Source organism: Molossus molossus, unplaced genomic scaffold, assembly GCF_014108415.1.
Source record: "Molossus molossus isolate mMolMol1 unplaced genomic scaffold, mMolMol1.p scaffold_m16_p_13, whole genome shotgun sequence".
Taxonomy (NCBI): Eukaryota; Metazoa; Chordata; class Mammalia; order Chiroptera; family Molossidae; genus Molossus; species Molossus molossus.
This window is the reverse complement of record NW_023425348.1, coordinates 6,911,795-6,936,634: the sequence shown is the minus strand read 5'-3', so window position 1 is coordinate 6,936,634 and position 24,840 is coordinate 6,911,795. Positions and strand designations below refer to the sequence as shown.

Here is a 24,840-nt window from a genome sequence, read left to right as displayed (position 1 = left end):
GATTGGCACCAACTGTTTGGAATAGTTTCGGTGGAATGGTGAGGGCAGAACTGCGTTAGAGAGTGAATGAGAGGTAGGAAAGTAAAGACAGTGAGCATGGATCACTCTTGTAAGAAACTCATTTGTGGTAGGGAGGAAAGAAATAAGGTACCTACTAAGTAATAGGGTGGTTGCTGAGGTGGAGGAAGTTTTTTCTTAAAGATGGGGGAAATTCTAACATACATAAATCTGATGGGAGGAGACATGCTTTATTAGGTATTTCGTGAATGAAGGCTGAAATAGTGAGAGGTAAAGATGTAGAGAGGAAAGGAAATAATTGATGTTGCAAAGTCCCTGAAAAGGTGGGATAGAACAGGAGGTTGATTTTGACTCAACATAAGAAAACCTTTCTAAGAGAGCCATCCTACTGTAGAATGAATGAGTTGGCAATGGGGATACCTTTCTAGTAATCTGGGTGAATACGATTTGATGGTAGATGTGGCTTGAACTGTGAAGAGATGGTGACACAAGGGTATTATGTTGATGGGGATGGGCGTTCTTGCATAGGATAAGGATTTGCAATAAGTGGACCACTCAAGGTTCTTCCTGCTACATCCCAATCTTAACCAGCATTTAAATTTCAATGTAGTATATTCATCTAAAAAGCTTATTGACTAGCTATGAATGTTTTATTTCTTAGATATAGTATAGCTTAAAATATACTTGTCTTTGATATGTGAATTAGGTCCGCCGGGATCTTCATGTATCAACTGCTGAGTTTACAGACTTGAAGCAACAGTTGGAAAGAGACTCAGTAGTCCTAAGTTTGCTTAAACAGCTACAAGAGGTCAGTAACTTCAAATCAAACTTTTTGGAGGGGAGAAAGTAATTTTTTTCCCATTGGTCTCATTAAATGTGCATCCCCTGACTATATCTTTTTTTTTTTTTATCCTCACCCGAGGACATTTTTGCATTTATCTTCAGATAGAGTGGGAGGGAGAAAGGGAGGAAAAGACAGACAGAAACATCGATGTGAGAGAGACACATCGAGTGGCTCCCACCCACACAACCCCAACCTGGGCCCGGGACAAACTGCAACCCAGGTACATGCCCTTAGTGGGAATCGAACCCAGGACTCTCTGGCCTGCGGGCCAATGCTCTAACCGCTGAGCCAAACAGGCCAGGGCTATGGTATTTTTTTATAATTTAAAAACAAGCAGACAGGCTTGAAATAATGGATGTATAAAATAAAATACCTAATAACTATACTATTTTTTTTAGTTTTCTACGGCTATTGAAGAATATAACTGTGCATTAGCAGAGAAGAAGTATGTCACTGCTGCTCAGCGTCTAGAAGAGGTATTAAATGCTTTCTCCAAAGCACGAACACTTTGTACTTTCTTGTTTTTAGTAAATTTGTGTCCCATATATTCCTTATCATTATATAAATATAATTGAATTGCCCTGAGTCCAGGTGGAATGTTTAACATTGATTCCATTTCACTACCAGGCACAGAAATGCTTGAAGTTATTAAAATCCAGAAAATGCTTTGATTTAAAAATGTTGAAACCTCTCAGCATGGAGCTCACCATACAGAAACAGAACATACTGTACCATCTTGGTGAAGAGTGGCAGAAGCTGATTATATGGAAGTTCCCACCATCAAAAGGTGCTACTGACCTCAGGTGGACTGCTTTGCTTAATCTGCCTGAACCAGTTTGGCCTCTGAATATATTCTAAATATTTTGTATTGGTAGATGAGAAGGTTTCATCTGTTAGTCTTGCAAATCTATATTGAGTTCTCACATAGGCAAAATGCTTGTTAGGACCAACTCATCTGGGTCTCTACAGTGTCCTCACTTTACTTCCCTTACATCTCTCTTTCTCTCCCTTTCAGTGGGAAGGAGCAGAGAATAGGGAAGATGCTTGGGTGGGTGGGGGTCCATGTGGTGAAGGTATGTGTGGTAGAGGAGGTGGTAGCAAGTTAGGACCACACAAAGTTTCCACTGCATAGTAGGATGGTCCCGTTCCCAACAGTCCTAATCCCAGTAGTTTATCTTGGCTAGAAAGCTTAAGAAGCTGTTCAACCATTCTCTCTCGCTGAGGAATGAAGACCGGAATCAATGAGACAGGAGTTTGACTCAGTTTTTCTCACTCCTTGAGGGAAAAGGGTGACAAAATCATGAGATGTGGGTAGTTTGCAAGATGAAAAAATAGGATAACTCTGTCCCTGGCATTTATTTATACTATTTGGCTCTCAGTCCCTCTGCCCATCTCTGGGTGTGCGCCCTCTCCAGTGTCCTGTTTTCACAAAGTGAAACCCCTGAGGATCTATGTAAAGGACATGCCATTAAACTTGGTATATTTTCCAACACTGAATCTTGAAATTTAGTCTTATTTCAGGGTAAACCTCACAGTCTCTTCTGTTCCTGTTCTCATATCCACTTTAGCCTCCAAATTCATTCTATATATATGCACATGCATACACATACCCCCCCCCACACACACACTCATATTTTAGGTACATATTTTAACAGAAATAATCTGGAAAATTTGAGATTCTATCCCCAAACAGACTAAAATTATGAGAAGATGGCAGATGTATTCTTTGTTACAACACATCCTTTCTGTTAAACTTGTTTGGCCAGCTATTCTCTTTACTTGGTGAAAAAGAACAAAAAAGAGGTCTTAAGTGAAACTAGGGTCTCACTTTCATTCCTTACCTTAATTTAGTTATTCAATGCATGTTTAGTGAGTGTTTATTGTAGGCGCACCCTTTGCTTTTGTACTTAGTTTGATTACTTGAACATACTAAAAAAGGAATTTCCTATTTTAAAGTGATACCAAGGACATGTATGTCATGATTAATGTTTGGTTGCATGGAAGTGTATTGTAATAAAACTACATATTTAGGGATCTGGGTAGAGAATGGGCTCTGAGGAATGGAAGTGGGAACATATTGTATTGCTGAGATAGCTGATATTTTTTCCCCTTTTTTACTTAGATACCAGCAACTTGGAATCTTGCCTACAAACAGAGCTTCATTTGTGCACTGAACAATCTCAGAATGAAGAGAAGACCCCTGTGCCACCAACCAGTTCTGTCCTCTTGGCATTTTCTATTCTTGGGGAGCTCCATACCAAGCTTAAATCATTTGGTAAGGCACGCTACGTTGTTTCATTTACATGAAATCTCAGAAGGTCCAGTGTTAAAGGAATTACAGAAAACATTATGAGATATTCTCTGGATAACATTGACAGTGGATCTGGCCTCATGGGTTTGACCTCATGATTCATTAAATGGAATTGTCATAAATATTAGCCTTTTTCTTAAAGGCTTAGATACTTTTTTTTCTTTTTTAAAATAGCTGCTGCTATTTATTTGATTTCTTGAATAATTGAAATAAAATCTGTAGATAATCAAGGATACTTCAATGGGAAAATATACAGGGCACAGTGTGTGGTGTGTAATGTCACAATATATGTGTTTTTGTTGTTAGACTCAAAGATCTTTTTTTTTTGGACATGTTTTTATGTAAAAGTTTATTCTAGTGATTTTTGATGAATGTCACATAATTTTTCAGGTCAGATGTTGCTGAAGTATATCCTCAGGCCTCTGACATCTTGCCCCTCCCTTTTTGCTGTGGTGGAAAGCCAGCCTAACATCATTGTCATTCATTTTGAATCTGTGGTGACTAATTTGGAGCATCCGTCACCATCTGAAGTTTTTGCAAAGGTCAGGCTGGTACTGGAAGTGCTCCAGAAACATCTTCTAGGTACGTATCTTCAAGGCAGTGCTTTTGGAAAAGTCATTATGGTGTTTTTAAGTAAATATTATTTCAAAGTAGATAAAAATACCCACAATCTGAGTGAATGGAAGATTAGAGGTGAGTAGATTATGTCATGGGAACAAAGTAGTTACCTTCTTGTGGGTATGGAGAGAGTAAATTTGGGGGTTTTCTTTATTAGTCTTAGTGGTGTTAGTCTTGTCACAGCAAGTATGTTATGCTTTTGCCATGATTTTCTAGAAACTATAAATTACTAAAATTTACCAAGAAGCAGATACTCTGAACATACCAATAATTGTAGAAGAAATTTGAAAGGTTATTAAAGAGTTGACACTACAGAGGCCACCATCAGGCACTGAAGGTTTATGGCTAAATTCTGTGTTCTTTAAATTACAGATAATCTCCTTTTTAATCAAGCTTTTTGGTCAATAGAAAACAATGAGAAGTATCCTAATGAATTTTTAAAAACCAGCATAAACTTGATACCAAAATATAATAATGGTTGCTTACTCACAGATAAAATACTATAGAATGATTTTACCTTTGACTTATAAATGCAAACATCAAGAAAATATTCAGTTCAATAGTACCTTTAAAAAGGACATGTGACCAAGGGTTTATTTTAGGAGTACAAAGATGGTTCAGCATAAGAAAGCTATCAAACAGTTCATTATATCAGCATGTTGTTACATCATTAGATATGGGAAATATTATGCCAAAATGTAGTGGCCTTTACTAATAAAAAACTAAGCAAAATAGGAATATAATACTTTTTAATAGTTTGGTGAAATGTTTATGTTATGATCTTAAGGAGGAAAAAAAGGTACAAAATGGTTGATATGGTGTGAGCACACCTCTGTATTATACCAAACTTCTCTGATATGTATGCATCTATCCATTCAACAAATCCTTACAGAGCTAGCTGCTGTATATATTTATACCACTTAACTAAGATGGTAGCTGCACATAGGTTCTACCGTCTAGATCAGCATGACCTAATAGAAATAAAATGCAAACTACACAATGTAATTTAAAATTTCTAGTGGCCACATTTAAAAAGTTAAATGAAATGTGAACTTACCATTTAATAATATATTTTATTTAGTCCAATAGAGTCAAAATATTTTAAACCTCAGCGGTGTGGTTCAGTGGTTAGAATGTGGGCCTGCATATGGAGGAGTCCCAGGTTTGATTCTCGGTCAGGGGCACACACCTGGTTTGCAGGCCTGGTCCCTGGCTCTGTGTAGGGCTTGCGTGGAAGGCAACCCATCGATAGACCTCTCCCGCTTCCCACTCTTCTCTCCCTCTCCTTCCCTTCTACTCTCTCTAAAAATCAGTGGAAAAAATATCCTCAGGTGAGGATTAACAAAAAAATAAATAGAACAAAATATAATTTTAATATATAATCATATAAAAATTATTAATGAGCTATTTTACATTTTTATATGAACTTTTCCAGATTTTCTATTTTATACTTACAATACTTCTCAATCTGGATGCAAATTTTTCCTAGGAATACTTGATCTGTCATTTAGATGTCATAAAACTTAAAGTTGAAAAAGTAAATTCCATGTCCACGTTGTTCCAAACATACTGAAAATTTAGTTGAAAAAGTAAGTTCTGTACCCAAGTTGTTCCAAACATTCTGAAAAATTTCCAATAGCTGTATTGAATGCCAAAAAACCATTTTTCTTTAATATTTTCACCTACATCAATACATTTTTTTTTCCTTTTAAATGAATTTGACTTTGAAGCAAAAGCATATCTGTTTCAAAACTATAAATGAGTTAAGTAAATTTATTAACCCATATATCAACTTATTATTAACAGGGAATTCAAAGCAGTTTTGCATAAAATTTTTAAAAGCTCTGAATTTATCAGTATAAGCAAGGCATTTTGAAAATTCTTTTGGTATTTTTGGCAGCCAATTTACAATTAAAATCTACATTTTGAGTTTTATTAGGAATATGATAATGTTATTATTGATATGTGTTATGAAAAGGTTTAATTTCAATTCTCGCATTTGTCTAGTGAGGTCACAAATAAGGTTTTTCTTTCCGTGGAACTTCACTTTTAGTTTGTTGATATGCAATGTGACCTTAGTAGAAAAAGTTTCCATTTTTTTAAATCTCTGATTATTGAATATTTGGCCAGCATTACTTTTGTTCCAAGAATATTTTGAAGATAAGTATTTTTTTTTTAATCCTCACTCGAGGACATTTTTTGCATTTATCTTTAGATAGAGCGGGAGAGAGGGGGGAAGAGAGAGAGAGAGAGAGAAATGTCGATGTGAGAGAGACATTGACTGGCTGCCACCCACAAGATCCCAACCTGGCCAGGGACAAACTGCAACCATGGTACGTGCCCTTAGCCGGAACCAAACCCCGGACTCTCTGGTCCACAGTGACGCTCTAGTCGCTGAGCCAAACCAGCCAGGGCTAAGTATTTCTTAATATAATAGTATATTCTAAATATAATTCTCTCTAAATATGTTGGAAAAACACCACCCTATAACGTATACTGTAGAAGAGGTATTGAAATATTATTTGCTAGACTAGATATGCTGTAATGTAAGGTGTTTATTGGTATTTTTATTAGGATAAACACTCAATTCCTATGCAAAGATACACAAAAAGTATTTATTATTAAAGAACTGGGGTTTTATTCTAAACTAGTTTCAACTTTATATGCATAATTTCTGAGTGCTTCTCATAGAATCAGATCAGTAGATTAGCAGTAGATGGTTATAATGTAGATGGCTTAATACCTTATTGTTATAGAATACAGACAGTAATACAATGCACATGATTCATTTGAGCAGTGAGAAATAAAGTAATGATTGTATGCCATGCTTTGTCCCCACAAAGTCAGTTAAGATAGCTGTAGAAGTATCTGCCCCCCCCCCATCATCTTATAATTAAAGAATTCTAGAACACCAGGAAGCTAGAGAATAATCCAGACTGAGAATGGTTTCTTGTTTAAAACTTTTTCTTTTGAATTCAGATTTGCCTCTTGATACTGGTCTAGAAAATGAAAAAACACCTAAGATCATATTGGCTGAGATGCTTGGTGACATGATCTGGGAGGACTTATCTGAGTGCCTCATTAAAAACTGTTTGGTTTATTCTATCCCAACAAATAGCAGCAAGTTACAGCAATATGAGGAGGTAAGCGCAGATGGAGCGCAGGAGCTTTTAAGAGACTGGAGGTTCTTACTGGTGTCGGGTTTTTTGTTTGGTTTGATTTGTTTTTTGTTGGGTTTTTTTTTTTTTTTTTAGATCTTTTGTTCTTTAGTGACATCTTTAAGAAAATTATTAATAAGGAGTAGAAGCAAATGTTCTATGACTTCCTTTTTCTCCTGGCTTCCTACCTTTTGATTGGGAAGTATCTATTTACTAAGTGTGTTTTCTTTAGTAAGATACTTTTGAAAAACAATTATCTTTTTATTTATACTTGTATCAGTTATAGTAGTTACTATGTGGCATTACCCTTTTTTAGTGTTTCCTTGAACACTAAAATAAGTATATTTATTTTAAAGGTTTTTGCACCTTCACCAAGTAGAGTCAGAAATTTCTGTTGAAGATACTCTTCCTAATGAATTTAAGGCAGGAAAAACGTATAATAGTTTACACCTAGTAATTGATGTGTTCTAAAACTTAAATGACCAAATGGTCCTTGTTCTTTTCTATACATTGAACTTGAAATTTTAATATTGAAATGGACTATATGTAAATATTATTTCTTCTTGTTTTTGTCAGATCATACAATCCACTGAAGAATTTGAAAATGCCTTAAAGGAGATGAGGTTTTTAAAAGGAGACACTACTGATTTGCTGAAATATGCCCATAACATCAATTCTCATTTTGCTAACAAGAAGTGTCAGGATGTGATTGTGGCAGCTAGAAACCTAATGACTTCTGAAATTCACAACACTGTGAAGGTATTGGGGTTATAGTATACATGGTGTTCAGGAAGTAGCTCCTTTTTGAGATGAACATGGTAGACTGGAAGAGAGTATCACAGTTGCTGAGCTCACTGGGAGTTACTCATCTTCTGAATATTAGTTTTCTCACCTTTGAAGTGGTCCTAATAACTACCTTTTTCATAGGATATTGTGAAGTCCAGCTAAGGTACTTAGCATTGTATAAATTGAACAAGTCTACCTAAATGTAATGGATTACTATTGTTGATATTAGATATTATGCCAACCTATAGGTTTTTCTCAACTTTATTCCTTGAGTTTTTAGTACACAATTATGACAGGTATAATTAGTCTTTGTTTATATCCAGAGATTATATTCTGTTGTGAAAATGTTGACTTCTTCTTTTAGGCTAATAGAGGCACTAGTTTTGAAGTTAAAATAATAAAACAAACAAAAAGATGTAATCTTTGTAGGGTGTAAACATTTTCTGCAAAGTTAGTGGACTAATTAATTTGCATTGAGGGTAAGTTACTCCTTTCATCTTAGATAATTCTGTATATTTTCTTCTGTTTTTTTTTGCCTATCTCTATACCTTACATATGTAAAATAATGTTTGGTAAATGTAAAGTATTAGATTAAAGCAACACATAGACTAAGGTAATCTCTTAGACGACAATTTCTCAACCATTTTTCTTCTATCACTGCAGGTACTAGGCTCTTCTCCTTCTCCCCCTTCTGTCATCGCTCTTCTTAGGGGTACCCTGTTACTGTGTCCACTTCAGCAAGTTAGTTAGTCCTTTGAGGGCATAGATATTATCACATTTTGAGGTAATTTTGGATTTTTAAGGGAGTTGAAGTCTACTTATTACCAGGAATTGTGCTGTGGGTTTTAGGTGTTTTTTGTTTAACATAAATATCACTGATTATGTCACTCTTCTGACAAAATCCAGTGGCTTCCCATCTTAGTTAGAGAAAGACCCAGTGCCTTATGGTAGCCTATAAGGTCTTACATGATCTGCCCCCCATTGCCTCTCTGACTGCAGGTCCTGTGTATTCTTCTGTCACTGCTGTTCCCTGAGTTTGCAGGACCACTTGGTTGCTGAACCTTTGAATGTCTTGTTCCTTTTGGTTGGAACATTTTACCACACGTTGTACTGCATGGCTTGCTCCCTTGCCCGACTACTGTTTTAATATTGTGACTTCTGCCCTGGCCAGTGTGCCTCAGTTGGTTGGAGCATTGTCCCGTGCACCAAAGGGTTGCAGGTTTGATTCCTGGTCAGGGCACATACCCAGGTTGCAGGTTTGATCCCTGGTCAGATCAACTGATCGATGTTTCTCTTTCACATCGATGTTTCTCTCTCTCTCTCTCTGTCTCTCTCTCTCTCTCTCTCCTCCCCCTCTTCCTTTCCCTCTAAAATTAATAAAAACATATCCTTGGGTAAGGATTAAAAAAATAATAATAATAAATTAAATTAAATTTTGACCTCTCCCTATTTCCTATACTTTTCTCTCTTTATTTTTCTTCATATCACTCGTCAATAAACATTCTTTATGAATTATTTATTGTTTCTCCCTCTCTAAAAAATAAGCTCCATAAGGGAAGGGTTTAGAATTTTTTTTTTTACTGCATATCTCCAGCACCAAGAAAATACCTGGTGCATATGACTGTGTATTTAGTGCTCAGTAAATATTTGGTAAGTGAATGAATATGTATCTCACTTCCTCTGTCATAACTCCTTGTTGTAAGTAGGATTGTTACTGTATTGCTCTGTGAGTCTGAGCTAAATATTTATCTTTGTTGGACCTCATTTTCCTTTTCAGTAACATGACAGAATTGAACTAGATAATTTCTGAGCTTTCTATTCAACTAATTCTGACTTTCTATAAAACTATTTTTGTTTTCAGAGTACCCAAATCCTAATAATCAGCTTCTGCTAGATAAGGGTTTTTCCGCAATCGCTCTGTTGATATTTGGGGCCAGATAATTCTTTGCTGTGGGGGGATTGGCCTGCAGGACGTTTAGTAGCATCCCTAATCTCTGTTCACAGATGCCAGTAGCAACTTTCTCAGTTGTGACAACCAAAAACGTCTCCAGGTGTGGCCAGATGTTCCCTGGAGGGCAGAATTGTTCTCAGTTGAGAGCCTCTGCTCCAGATTCTGTCTGGTTCTTTTCTTGGCAGCCAGGCCCTGGAATTAGATCTTTAAACCACCCGACTTTGAAAAGCTGGTGTTTTTTTTTCATAAATCACTTTCATTTCATTTGCCTTTCATAGTCCTGAACTAAATTTTCTCTAAAACAATTTTCTATATGTACCCACTATTTTCGCAAAACATCTAAAGCTGTGTTTTGTTGTTTGTTTTGTTTATATTTTAACCTGACAGATACCATGTTAGATCTTATATTCTTCCATCTTGAGGTTCCCTCGCCCTTCTCGTGAAGTCACTGTTTTGAGTCATGTGTATTCTGGGTCCACTAGTTTTCAGACAAACATTAGCATTTTTCTAATCATCTCTATAGTACATCTTCTGCCTTCTAATCGTAGCCATAATTTTGACTGACAGGTCCCTGGCAGTTGTATTCTTATTTAAACTTCATGATAGCCCTTTGAAGTAGATACTGTTACACCCTTTGACAGAATGGGAAGGCAGGTCTGATGACTTACACATTGTTATTAGATTGAGCCTTTTCTCTCATAAACTCTCTGGAGGTCCAGGATGTGCAGAGCAGAGGTGCTTTCCTGCAGTAGGGTTAGGGAACCTGCTGCTTCTACATGCCTAAGCTCTACTTTTTTGAGCCCTGAGCCATCTTTAAGAAGCAGGGTTTGAAAACCATTATTGCAGTGTAATTTCTCTTCCTTATATAATTAGAAAATTGAGGTCCAGAGAAGTTAAATGACTTTGTCAAAAGTTAGGGTAAAAAATATCACGGATGTTTCCAGAGTAGCAGCCTAGTGTTCTTTCTTTTAGTCTTGGCTAAGTCTGGGTATTTTCATTCTGCGTAATTGTTAGGGAGGCATTTTAGGTTTTGGTTTGGAATTTTTAAGGAGAGGGTGTGCTAGCCTGAATGAGTTATTTCTTTGACTAAGCCAACACATGTTCCTGGTGGGAAATGATTTGTTTAATGACCAGAATGCAAAATCATACTAATCTGAAACAATCTAATAGTTTAGTTCAAGAAAGGTGATTTTGAAGGTCTTTTCATTTACCTGAAATTTTGGGCCAGTTTTACAGCTTTGCTGTTTTCACCAAGATTAGGAGTGAACAGAAGAATTGTAGTAAATAATAAAAAGGATTGCTTATTCTTGTGACATGCTCGCAACCCAGGATTGAGCAGTCATGAGAATACTGCCATATATATGCAAATCATTTTTACTCTTCACCCAAGGATATGTTTATTGATTTTAGAGAGAGAAAGGGAGAGAGAGAGTGAGAAACATTCATCGATTGCCTCTTGCACACACCCTGACTAGGGATCAAATCCACAGCCTTTAGGTACCTAGGACAATGTTCAACCAACTGGGCTATACTCAAATCTTTTTTTTTTTATCCTCACCCAAGGACAGTTTTGCATTTATTTTCAGAAAGAGCAGGAGAGAGAGAGAGAGAGAAATATCGATGTGAGAGAGACACATCGACTGGTTGCCACCCACACAGCCCCAACTGGGCCCGGGGACAAACTGCAACCGAGGTATATGCCCTTAGCGGGAACCGAACCTGGGTCTCTCTGGTCCGCGAGCCGGCACTCTAACCGCTGAGCCAAACTGGCGAGGGCTCTACTCAAATATTTTCATTACCCTGTAGAGCCATAACCTTATCATCATGGAAGCAACCAGTGTCTTATTCTTCACTGTGCTTGCATTTGAATTATTCTGAGAATAGCGCATTTTCTATTTTTGAATCTTAGATTACTCCTGATTCTAAGATAAGTGTGCCTGACTTACCCACCCCTGATGAGGATAACAAGCTACAAGTACAGAAAATATCCGTAACTCAGTATAATGAAATGGTGAATTTACAGCCGGAAAATACACTGGACCGACATTCCTTTTCTTTGCCCACTTGCCGTGTCAGTGAATCTGTGAAGAAATTAATGGAACTTGCCTATCAGACTTTACTAGAGGCCACAACCAGCAGTGATCAATGGTAAGAGTTCTGAGTTGTGGGACAATGACAGGGACTTGATTAAATGCATATCTATGCCGACATTTATTAAGAAAATTAGGTAGAATCTTTTGGGTTTTCTTTTCTTATCTCATTAGTTAATTTTTTTTTTCTAAAAAAAAAAACCAATGCAGCACACAGATATATATTGATAATTAACTTGTCTTTACAATAACATGTTAGCAAGGTTTAAGAAATAGAAGTGTGTATATATGGACAGACTAATGGGTTTATTTGTTGTTTAATTTTTATTTCTTATTTGAGTGGAATGATACTACATGAGAAAGTATGTGTAAGGATCTTAGATTGCTACCTGGAAAATGATTAATTTTCAAATATTTATTATCATTGGTGGTAGTGGGAATAGTGATAGTTGTATCATCTACTCCAGCCTACTCTAGCCCTTGAGCTTAACTTTTATGTTACCTTTTGAAATCTAGGCCCTAATTAATTTACATTTTAAATGTTTATTTTATATAGTCATAATAATTTGTTGGGCAACCAAAGGTAGAAAGAAAAGAAGGGAATGTACCAAAGATCACCCTATCAGGATGATTTCTTTTTTTTTTTTTTTTTTTAATCCTCAACCGAGGACATTTTTCCATTTTTTTGTTCAGATAGAGCGGGAGGGAGAGAGAGGAAGAGAGAGAGAGAGAAACATCGATGTGAAGGGACACATCGAGTGGCTGCCACCCGCACGACCAACCAGGGCCGGGGACAAACCGCAACCGAGGCATGTGCCCCTAGCGGGAACCCAACCCGGGTCTCTCTGGACCGCAGGCCGACGCTCCAACCGCTGAGCCAAACCGGCCAGGGCCAGGATGATTTCTTTTAATGTGCATTGTATGCAGTTTACCCCCAACTCTATTCCACATCTACTGAATCTCTTGTAAGCTCCTTCCTAGTTCTAGACTAAATTGAAGAGAAAATGGCAGGTTGTAGCCCAGGTTGATTGCAGAATAGATTTATAAAAGCCTCTTTAGTTTTTATCTATACATAGCAGTTTTTTCCATCTCTTCCTCGTAGTAAAAAACGCCTTCAGTTAGGGTTCGACTTAATCAAACTGCATCTTTAGATTGGCTTCCAGAGTTTCAGTCAGTTATTTATTTATTTATTTATTTTCCTCACCCGAGGACATTCTTGCATTTATCTTCAGATAGAGCAGGAGGGAGAGAGGGAAGAAGAGAGAGAGAGAGAAACATCGATGCAAGAGAGACACATCAAGTGGTTGCCACCCACACGTCCCCAATGGGACCGGGGACAAACTGCAACCAAGGTACATGCCCTTAGCAGGAACCGAACCCGGGACTCTCTGGTATGCGGGCCGACGCTTTAACCACTGAGCCAAATCAGCCAGGGCCAGGGTTTCAGTTTTTACTTCCACATGCAAACCCCTTTATTTTAGTTGGCTCTAGAAAGAACACATTTACCAAGATACTTCCAGTCTTTAATGAATCACTATATTCACAAGTCCATCTAGTTTTAAATATAAGTAGGACGAAAAATGCATATAAAAGAAAATATATTCTCCTTTGGCAAAATAATTATAGAAGTGACTCTTTTTTTCCATGTTTCTTCTTTATTGATTTTAGAGAGATAGGAAGGGAGAGGGAGAGCTAGAAACACTGATGAGAGAGAACATCGACTGGCCGCCTCCTCCTGCATGCTCCCCACTGGGGATTTGGCCCACAATTGGGCATGTGCCCTGACCGAGAATCGAACCAGCTACCTCTTGGTACATTGATCGACTCTCAACCACTGAGCCACACCAACTGGGCTGGAGTGACTATTTCTTCACATTGCATTCACCTGAAGTATACCAGATCAGAAGTTAGGGATGCAAGGCAATATTTTCTAAGTTTTTTTGAGAATACAGAATACCCAACAATATTTTTGTATACTGAATGTTTGTGGGCATTCTTTCACTAAAATAAATAGTTTTTAACAGGACAAACAAAACCACAGCTATACTGTAGTAACCTACTTCTCTAGTATTAAATCTCAAAGAGCAACAAAAATCGAATGAAATAATCAGATATTATAATAATCAAGTAATAGTGTTTTGGGGTATAGTAACCATAACTTATTTTCCTAAATATTTGTGGAATTCCTGTGATTTATTCAAAGTACATAGTTTAAGATACTCTTATGTAGAAATAAGTACACAAATGTTATATTTGCTCTTTCTGAGTGCATTTTAGTAATAAACTTTAGGTATTCTAAGGCCAGATATAAAGGGCAAAAAACTTGAGGTTAGATTCTCTTCTGGAAATGTTGATTCATCTTGCATTGGGGTAAGAAGGAGAAAAGGTGAAAGCTGGAAGTCAGACTGATTCCAAAAGAACCAAGTGCGTGCCTTTATTGATATCTTGCCCTTTGCAGAGTGCGTCAGTGAGTGTGTAACATTTGCTTGAGGCTTAGTTCCACTGTTACTGAAGGGATACTCTGGGTCCTGGCAGAAAACAAATTGATAAATGCAAAAAAGGCTTTGGGTTGAATGCTGCCATTCTTAAAATTATTAAAGGATCTAGGTTTTTAGGACTGTAATCTAGTTAGTAAATTTTGGCTGAGAATTATTTCCATCTAGATTAATGGTGTTTCCAGCAGTGACCAAGGCAAGTATTGTCTTAAATTGTAGTTTTAGCTGATGACTCTCTCTTTAGGTACACTTAGTTTGAATATTTTCTCATACCCAATATATTCTTATGCATTTCTGTTGAAACCATTTTCCTCTCAGTGCTGTTCAACTTTTCTACTCGGTGAGGAATATCTTCCATTTGTTCCATGATGTTGTACCAACATATCACAAGTAAGTGCCACTGTGTCTTATTTCTGTATAATAGTGTATGTCTAAAATGTTTGTAAGTCATGTTGAACCGTAATGTTATATTCCCACCAAAGATATTTTGGTTACTAAAATATTTACAATGAAATGCAGTAAACCATTAAAAAAATTTTTTTTTCTTTATTGACTTTAGAGAGAGAGGAAGGGAGAGGGGGAGAGAGAGAGAAACATCAATGAGAGAGAACATTGATTGGCCACCTCCTGCATGCCCACAACTGGGGATCTGGCCCACAACCTGGGCATGGACCCTGACTGGGAATTGAACTGATGACCTCTTGGTGCATGGGTCGACACTCAACCACTGAGCCACACCAGCTGGGCAGTAAACCATTTAAAATACATGTTTAAAGGACACAGGTCATTTATTAATAAATTAATAAGGGTACTATACTGTAAGCTTGCAATATAGTGGGTGATTCAGATTTAAAAACTCAAAATAACTTTGCCCTCTATTTTCAGAACTGCCTCTCTTTACTTGGTTATACAACAAAAGGCCACCGCTCCATATTGCTATGTAGTAAACATACTATATTTTCTCTTGGCTTTGCAGACTTAATACCACAAGGAATTGCCATTTAACTGTCGAATATGATCAGCCACCCTTCCTAGCTATCTTAGGCTATATTTACTTAATGTCTTGGATTTTAAAACATTTCTTTTTTTTTTTTTCCATCCTCACCCAAGGACATTTTTTCATTTTTTGATCAGATAGAGAGAGAGGAAGAGAAAGAGAGAAAGAGAAACATCGACGTGAAAGGGACACATCGAGTGGCTGCCACCAACACGACCCAACCAGGGCCGGGAGCAAACTGCAAGGGAGGTACATGCCCTTAGCGGAAACCGAACCCGGGTCTCCCTGTACTGCAGGCCGACGCTCTAACCGCTGAGCAAAACCAGCCAGGGCTAAAAAGTTTCTTTTAATATTAATCTGAAAAGTTACTCATAACTTTAAGCCTCCAGAAGCTGTTATCAACATTAAGTGTTTTGGATGTCTTTTATAAATGTTTTAAATATTATGTCAGCAAAGATATTCCTTAGTCGAGGACTGGTTTCAAAGAAAAAAATTAGTTTATTTTTTGTAGTGTTTTTAGTTTAGATTTTTGAACATTGAGATGTTTTTAAGTAGGCCCATCTGTTGTTCTTGTTATGAAAGAAAACTTATTTATTGTGAACTTTATTATTTTTAGTTCTATTTTCTTATATTTCACTTTCTACTTAGTTAAGTAAAGGAAAAGAGAAAACGTCTTTGGGTCGCTATAGTCCTTTATGTCCTTGGAGATTCAGAGCCAGTTGGCTTAGGAGTTCCTTGATCAGAAACATTTTCCTACTGCTGTGAAGTTAGATTTACTTTTGTCAGATCTTGGAACTTTGTGCTGGACCATCAGTTTACAGACTTGCGTGTGCATCAGAATCACCAGGAAGCCTTGTTAAAATAAAGATTGCTAGTCCCCTGCCCAAGATTTCTTGATTCAGTAGAATTGGAATAAAACCTGAACTTTTAATAAATTTCCAGGTGATGCTGAGGTTGCTTGTTAGGGGACCACACTGGCAACTACTATTTTAGACTAGAGTTCTCAGCTTTGGCAGTATTTTATTTATTTATTTATTAAAAATATGTTTTACTTTTATGGAGAGAGAGATTGAAACATCAATGTGAGAGAGAAACATCGACCAGCTGCCTCCTGCACGCCCCCTACTGGGGATCGAGCCTGCAACCTGGGCATGTGCCCTGATCAGGAATCTAACCAGAACCTCTCAGTCCATGGATGATGCTCAATCCACAGAGCCACACTGGCCGGGCAGCTTTGGCAATATTTTAGAATCAACTATGAAGCTTTAAGAATATATATATTAGCCTAGGTCCTACCCCTAGAAATTTTTATTTATAGATTTGTTCTAAGACCCACACATCTGTGTGTTTTTTTTTCTTTATTGATTTTAGAGAGCAAGGAAGGGGGAGGGAGAGAGAGATAGAAACATCGATGAGAGAGAACATCGATTGGCCGCCTCCTGCATGCCCCCCACTGGGGATTGGGCCCACAACCTGGGCATGTGCCCTGATTGGGAATCGAACTGGCGATCTCTTGGTGCATGGGTTGATGCTCAACCACTGGGCCACACCAGCTGGGCACATCTGTGGATTTTTAAAACCCTATAAATTATTCTGATGTGTAGCTCAAAGTGAGGACAAATGTCTTAAATTGTTAGTTTATGACTTTGTATATTTAGTCTGATGTTAATCAAATCAGCAAACTAGGACGTGTTTAAAGACTGCTAGAGGGTATATAGCAGAAATATAAGACAAGATTTCTACCAAGCTGGATAAGAAGACTAATATGTATGGAAGATTTAGAGCAGTGATTTTTTATTTTGTTTGAAAAAATTACCTGGGAAATTTAAAACATAAATGCCCTGGCTTCACTCATAGGTTGTGATTTAATTTGTCTGGGGTGTAGTCTAAATATCTGTATATTTAAATTTTTCCAGATGATTCTGATCTGTAGCCAGCTTTGAAAACCAGTGAATTAGAAAATAGCAAAGTTCTTCAGTATATAATGAGATAGGAATTTGGAAAAAGGGGAAGTAATCCTGTATTTCCACAGACTGATCGGTGTTAAATTTCAAGGGATTTATTTTATATAGCTATGCTAGGTTTCCAATATAAAGAGTTGACACAGATAAATATCTTAATTTTCTTACTCTTTCTTGTTTGTTAATCACCCGGATACTTTTGTAGGATAAGGTCACATTCAGGCAGAACAACTTCTCTCTGAGTGTGCGTGGGAGTGATGGGATTATGTCTTATGTCCAGCATTTGTAAGTAGACAATGATTAAAGCCTAGAAAAAATGAAAAGAGTAGTAACTTTATTAACCCCAACTTTAGGTGATTTCTTTTTTTCTACCCCACTTCCTTCCTGTACTTCCTGTAGGGAGAACCTTCAAAAACTGCCCCAGTTGGCTGCCATTCACCACAACAACTGTATGTATATTGCGCATCACTTGCTGACCCTCGGGCATCAGTTCAGATTACGTCTTGCTCCCATTCTTTGTGATGGCACTACTACTTTTGTGGATCTTGTACCTGGCTTCAGGAGACTAGGTAACTGATACCTTACATTCAGTAAAGCATATTGATTATGGAGCTTCTCAGCCTGGTATCTTTGTAATTTATGAATGAGGCAGTTAGAAATTAGGTGGTGGTCCCGAGCTATATTGGAAAGTAGGGCATTTAATTGGCAAGTGTTCTTGGTTATTTAATTTTATAAAGCACTCTGTGGAAGCATTACTTTTTCATGACATGACTTCACAGCACATTAGAGTTCCAAACTGCATTGCTGGTATGCAGTGAATTAACCAAATCAGAGTTATGTCAGCAAAATGACAAAATTTGTGTTGTGAAGTTTTGTCAGCATTATTGGTAAGAGCTCACTAATGTCAGTCTTGTTATTTTACAAAACCTCAAGACAGTTCCCTCCTCTTCTACCTTCCTTAACTTTACTTGGGATTATTAAAAATCAAAAGAAATGAAATGTGGGGTAAATCAATGTTTACTATAATGGTAGCCTAACAAAAGCAGAGGATCTATATAATTCAGTTAGCTTTTCAATTCCTGACTTTTCCCTTAGGTGGAATAGATCAATCAGAAAAATAAGTAGCTGCTTCTTCGATATAAGTAATTTTTCTTACCTGACTCTGCACAAACTATTGGAAAAAACTTACTATCCAGAGGATGGGTTTGGAGGAGCTGGCTCATGTATTAGAAGTGATTGTTTCTAGTAACCTTAGGGCAGCTTTATGATGTTATCTGTTAAACAAGTGTTTTCCGGTAAATAGAACAGGTACCTGGTGTCTGCTTCTCTCCTCTTCCACCCTAGTTCTGCAGTGTGTAATTGAACAACTTTTAGAATTCTTTATTTTCATTTCTCATCATAGGGACAGAGTGTTTTTTGGCCCAAATGCGGGCACAGAAAGCAGAACTTATGGAAAGATTATCCAGTGCGAGGAACTTTTCAAACATGGATGATGAAGAGAACTATTCTGCAGCAAGTAAAGCAATCCGTCAGGTGGGGGCTGTTGTTAGCTTTGGAATTTGTACTCTATCTTTAGATGTTGAATATGTTACAGGTAGCTCAGTTGAGTCCACACAACCCTCATTGGAAAATCTGGATACCTTATAGTCATACTTACGATCTTTCCCTTCCCTTGCCCCAAGCCAGCAGGAAGCCACCTTTCATCAACTCACCAGTGACAAGTCATTAAGATTGTCATAGCAAAATATTTAACTCATGAGCTCGGGTTTGGGAAATTTGAAATATTAGCTTTCCTCTTAATGCCCCTCTTTTCTATTTTGTTTATTTTTTTTAGTTCAATTTTTCTATCATCAGGATATGTCTTTTTCATCTAGCAGGCATGTCAGTAAGGTTTAATATTCAAGAAGCACATAGTCTTGGTTACTTTACCTCACCTTTATATAATGCCTCTTCTCTGATAAACACACCAATGATAAATGTAAATCTGGAAAAAAGTTGTAATAATCTCTCTTCTATGTAAATAGCGATATTCTTCTGACAGGTTCTGCACCAACTAAAGAGACTTGGAATTGTGTGGCAGGATGTCCTACCCGTGAATATATATTGCAAGGCTATGGGGACTTTACTCAATACAGCAATTTCTGAGATTATTGGCAGAATCACTGCCCTAGAGGTAAGAGCCATTAGACGCTGCACCAGACTTGATATGCAGTTCTTCTCCCAGATTGTCACTCTACTAAGAAAGTGTTGTTGAAGACTCCTTGTTAGTCAACACAGATGGTAGATGAAATTGTTCATGTTTTATGTCTAACTCATTATACTATTATATTTTTCAGTTTTGTCTTAATTCTGTCTCTCTCTAGAGACTTGCTAATCTTAGTCTTTTATAGCTGTATAAGAAGGTAGGATTGCACTACCTCTCCATCTAGCAGCATCTGTGTGAATTATGAACGAGGAGGTTGGAAACTGAGTAGTCCCAAGATGAGCTGTAAAGTACAAAGTCATACATTTATTTAACTTGCAAGTGAATTAAATAATTTAATTTAGTAAAGTGAAAAGCAGCCTTGTGCAGGCACCACTTTTCCAACACACTCCTGCAGTTGGGATTATACATGTAATCCCACAGAAGTTGCCTGGACTCTGCCATCTCATGCCTCTACAGCAGAGACTGGCTAAACCCTTACTTGTAATAACATGCCCTGCCTTGCAGCAAGCTGTACTGCATTCTGCTGGAGAAATGGGCTCTTTCCTGCAGATGATCTGTTGAAACATATTTTGTGTCATTCTAGCTGTAGGGGTATTGTCAGAGAGCTGATGAAATCTAGTGTTTTGTAAGATGTGCCAAATTGGTTGGAAAACATCTTGCTGTAGCTGACTGCCTGGACAACATGCACCAAAGATCTGCCCTTTCCTTACTACTAAGCTGGCCCAATTCTGTTCTGTTGTGTTCTGTTTGTGCAAAACCAGGACATCTCTACTGAAGATGGTGATAGATTGTATTCCTTATGCAAAACAGTGATGGATGAAGGACCTCAGGTATTTGCACCCCTATCTGAAGAAAGCAAGAACAAGAAATACCAAGAAGAGGTTCCAGTCTACGTGCCAAAATGGATGCCATTCAAAGAACTGATGATGATGTTACAGGCCAGCCTGCAAGAAATTGGGGATCGGTAGGTAGAGGCGTCTACCTTTTCACAGCTACAAAGAGTATTAGTGCCATTGGTAGCAGTTCTTTCTTGCCATGGGGAGATTATTTTTATTTATTTAAGTTTTTTAAAATTTTTCAATTATAGTTGACGGAGAATATTACATTAGTTTCAGGTGTACAACAAAGTGATTAGACATTTGTATACATTACAAAAGTGATCTTTCCAATAAGTCTAGTACCCATCTGATACAGTATATAGTTATTATAATATTATTCTCTATTTCTTAATGTTACCCAGGAAAGACTTTCCTGTTGAGTAGCAGTAGTTGGGGCCTTTACATGGTCTGTCGTCGTGTGGATCTCATTACCACTTTTTCATACTTGTTAACATAAACATGTCTTGTTTCATGTTATTGTGGTCTTGAACATGTTTGGGGATACTGTACAGGTGATCTTGGGTTCATAAGAAGTACACCTTCTGACACCTAGATGGAAATTGTTGCCCATTTTAACCAACACTGAGTGCATTTTAACATTGGTGTGGACACGTTAACAGAGAAGTGACTTTTATTTGTATTATTCAACCTTAAACTATTGTTTGATTGGCCAGCAGTTTTTCTGCAGGGATTACAGTAGGTTTAGAGATTGAGCACCATACACATAGAAAGGATTCACTTTTTCTTATGTAGTAGATGATGTTTTCTTCCACTACCCTCGGTTAACATGGCTGTCCCAGTAGTTTTATGCAGTCTATATCATATCACACTGGGTGTGTGGAGGTCATCGATACTGCACAAAATAGAATAGGTGTGGGCTAGTTACACATCTGTGGATGCTTTTATTATTGTCTTGGTAGATTATTAACCAGTATGCATGCCTTGTACAGGGAGCTCCCTAAATAGGCCTTAAGGTCCATCTCTATCCCTATAGCTATTTGTTTATCTGCTTTAGCTTGGTTTATTACAGATCCTCAATTATATTAGACCTACATGGTTCTGAATTGTTCTTAGCAAATAATGTCTTTTCTAAAACAATATGAGATTTCTACTTGCAAAAACTCATATCAAAATAACCTCTAACTTATGCTTAGTACAAAATTTGTTTTATTTATATGTTACTTACAAGGTCTTAGTGGGTAATACAATATCTTTAGGTAAGACTCCAGAGGGCAGCAGATAAGAATTTTTCTTTTGCTGTTAAAGGGCTCTTTTACAGACTAAGAATGATCATTAATTCCTTGTTATGAGAAAAATTACAATACTGATACATCTTAGCTTCTTTTTTGTTTTGCCTAGGAAGATTGTTTTTTCTTCTAGAGATTGCAGTAAATATAAGGATAACAACTAATTGAGAAAACTTTTTTACCAAAGAAACTACCTACTACCTCTGGTTGTGTAGTTTAAACATTTTAAAATTCAAAAAAATACATATGAAAGAGTACAGTATATATAACATGTACTCATAGTTTAAAGAAAAAGAGTAAAATAAGTGTTCATGAACCTATTACCCAACTTAAGAAAAAAAAAATAGTACCAGAGCCTTTGAAGACCCCTGTGTACTCCTCTCCAAATGCTCCCCATCAGCGGAAACCGCTGTTTTGAATTTTGTGTCATTTCCTTGCCTTTTTTTTGTTAATTCTCACCTGAAGATATTTTTTTCCATTGATTTTTTTTTTTTTTAGAGAGAGTGGAAGGGAGGGGGACACACACACACGCACAGAGAGAGAGAGAGAGAGACATTGATATAAGAGAGACACATCGATTGGTTACCTCCCGCACGCCCTCAACTGGGGCCGGAGATCGACCCTGCAACCCAGGTAGGTGCCCTTGACCAGGAATGGAACCCGTGACCGTTTAGTGCAGGGGCTGGTGCTCTAACCATTGAGCATATAGGCCAGAAGTCCTTGCCTTTATAGATTTACTGCATTTGCACATATCCCTAAACAATATAAAGTTTAGATTTGCCTGTTTTTTTGAACTTTCTATAAGTGCTTCTTTGGTTCAGTTCAGTATCCTATTTTTGAAATTCATTCACAGTGGTTTGTGTAGCTGCAGTTAATTTTCACTGCTGTATCATATTCCATTATACAGATATTTCATTATTTATCTTGTTACTTCATATTTACACCAGTATTTGGTGTTATCAGATTAAACTTTTTGCTAATTGATGTGAATTTTGTTCACTGTAATTTACATTTTCCCAAGATCTAGTGATGAGCATCTTTTTATTGATCATTCATGTTTCCTCTTTTGTAAAATGCCTGTTCATATTTTTTGCCCTTTATTCTAGTGAGTTGTTTGGGATTTTATTATTGATTTATGGGAGTTCTCTACATATGTTTTATATCAGTTCTTTGTCAGTTGAAATTTGTTGCCTGTGGTTTACTTTTTAAAGTAGTTACAGATACTTTATAATACTCTAGGTGAAAAAATGAAGATGTGGTCATAACTGTCACGTTCCAATAGGGTTTAGTGAGTATAGAATAAGGGAGAATAATCTTATCTTCCTAACTTGGTCTCTTCATCTGTCTGTGCTGGTACCATAATGCAGCCAAGAAGCTAAAGAGGTCAAAGAGATGGCGTGGTGGTAGATCCATACAGAAGGAGAAAGATACCAGGATTTGTTTTATTTTAGTAAAACAAGTGTTTAGGATCAAATAAACATTTTTAAAATCTTGGTTATAGTATAACTTCAGAGACATAATAGGAAATATAATTTTTTATCTTTTATTTTGCAGGTGGGCAGATGGAAAAGGACCCTTAGCAGCTGCATTCTCTTCCAGTGAAGTAAAAGCCTTAATTCGTGCCTTGTTCCAGAATACAGAAAGAAGAGCAGCTGCCCTTGCTAAGATTAAATAGCGCCACATTCCTAAGAAAGCTGTGTTTAACTGTGTGGATTCCTTTCTTGGCATAATTACTTCTTTGAAGGCTGTTGGAATCAGCCATTGGTTTTGGTGAACCAATATGTAATGGAAGAATGTGGCCTCTGATCAGGGCAGCCAGGAGATTCCAAGGGTCAGGGTAAAGAATGTGAGCAAATGGGAGATACATTTGGGGAGGTTGGGGAACCATATTTGGTATTGTAGGAATTAAGACTTATTTTAAAGTTTCTTTCCAATAAATAATACTTTGAAAGGTGAGTGTCTTTACTAACATGAGAGCTTTGACAAAAGAGACCACATTTTCTTCCCAACAATTCTTTTATTGACATTTATGATCCTTACAGAGGGCTCACTGACTTTATCTTCTGTCTTCATAACACTATCTGATAATTTCGCAGAATGTCTAGGACCCCCTAGGACTTCTCGTATAAATTTTTGACACTTTTGCTATTTTAACTAAATTCTATTTTTTAAAAATATTTTTTATTTGACAATTATAGTTGACATACAATATTATATTAGTTTTAGGAGTATAACATAATGATTAGACATTTATATATCTTGCAAAGTGATCTTCCCCGTACGTCTAGTACCCATCTGATATCATACAAAGTTATTATAATATTATTCATTATATTCCCTATGCTGTACTTTATAACTCCTTGACTAATTTCATAACTGGCATTTCTTCTTAATCCTTTTACCCTTTTAACCCATCTTTTCCAACCCCTCTTTCCTCTGCCAATCACCAATTAGTTCTCTGTGTTTATGAGTTTGTTTCTGTTTTGTTATTTATTTATTGTGTTTTAGATTCCACATATAAGTGAATTATATGGTACTTGTTTTCTCTGTCTGACTTATGTCACTAAGCATAATACCCTAAGTCCATCCACGACGTAAATGGCAAACTTTTATTCCTTTTTATGGTTGAATAATATTCCATTTTATATATATACATATATATAACACATCTTTATTCTTCTATCAATGGACATTTAAGGTGCTTCCATATCTTGACTATTATAAATGCTGCAGTGAACATAGGGGTGCATATGTCTTTTCAAATGAATTAGTGTTTTGGGTTTCTTTGGATAAATACCCAGAAGTGGAATTTCTGGGTCATGGTCGTTCTGTTTTTAAATTTTTTGAGGAATCTCCATACTGTTTCATAGTGGCTGCTCCAATTCACAATCCCACCAACAGTGCATGAGGGATTCTTACCAACACGTGTTTATTGATTTATTGATCATAGCCATTCTCATAGGTGTGAGGTGATATCTCATTGTGGCTTTAATTTGCATTTTTCTGATGATTAGTATGTTGAGCATCTTTTCATGTCTAATTGACCATCTGTGTGTCTTCTAGGGAAATGTCTATCAGGTCCACTGTCCATTTTTTAATTGGATTGCTTGTGTTTTTTTGTGTTTTGTGTGTTCCTTACATATTTTGGATATTAATCCCTTATCAGATATGTGGTGAATATCTTCTCCAATTCAATAGGTTACTTTTTTATTTTGTTGATAGTTTCCTTTACTGTGCAGAAACTTTTTAGTTTGATGTAGTCTCATTTGTTTATTTTTTT

The 24,840-nt window shown here is 36.9% G+C and overlaps 1 protein-coding gene across 3 annotated transcripts in view; it reads left to right on the top strand.

Moving 5' to 3' along the window:
- ZW10 (zw10 kinetochore protein) overlaps nucleotides 1-23,429 on the top strand; it is a 30,559-nt gene extending 7,130 nt beyond the window's left edge. Inside the window, exons 3-16 of one of the 3 annotated variants that reach the window (XM_036259775.1) lie at nucleotides 725-826; nucleotides 1,261-1,338; nucleotides 1,490-1,649; nucleotides 2,985-3,137; nucleotides 3,564-3,755; nucleotides 6,771-6,934; nucleotides 7,526-7,708; nucleotides 11,596-11,834; nucleotides 14,590-14,661; nucleotides 17,629-17,798; nucleotides 18,632-18,762; nucleotides 19,271-19,402; nucleotides 20,197-20,399; nucleotides 23,115-23,429. In XM_036259775.1, the coding sequence (XP_036115668.1) occupies nucleotides 725-826; nucleotides 1,261-1,338; nucleotides 1,490-1,649; nucleotides 2,985-3,137; nucleotides 3,564-3,755; nucleotides 6,771-6,934; nucleotides 7,526-7,708; nucleotides 11,596-11,834; nucleotides 14,590-14,661; nucleotides 17,629-17,798; nucleotides 18,632-18,762; nucleotides 19,271-19,402; nucleotides 20,197-20,399; nucleotides 23,115-23,235 (2,100 nt within the window). In that variant the 3' untranslated portion in view covers nucleotides 23,236-23,429. Of the gene's footprint in view, nucleotides 1-724; nucleotides 827-1,260; nucleotides 1,339-1,489; nucleotides 1,650-2,984; nucleotides 3,138-3,563; nucleotides 3,756-6,770; nucleotides 6,935-7,525; nucleotides 7,709-11,595; nucleotides 11,835-14,589; nucleotides 14,662-17,628; nucleotides 17,799-18,631; nucleotides 18,763-19,253; nucleotides 19,403-20,196; nucleotides 20,400-23,114 lie in introns of those variants that run through there. The other 2 variants (XM_036259776.1, XM_036259777.1) reach the window with 2 other exon arrangements.
- The last annotated feature ends 1,411 nt before the right edge of the window (nucleotides 23,430-24,840 follow it).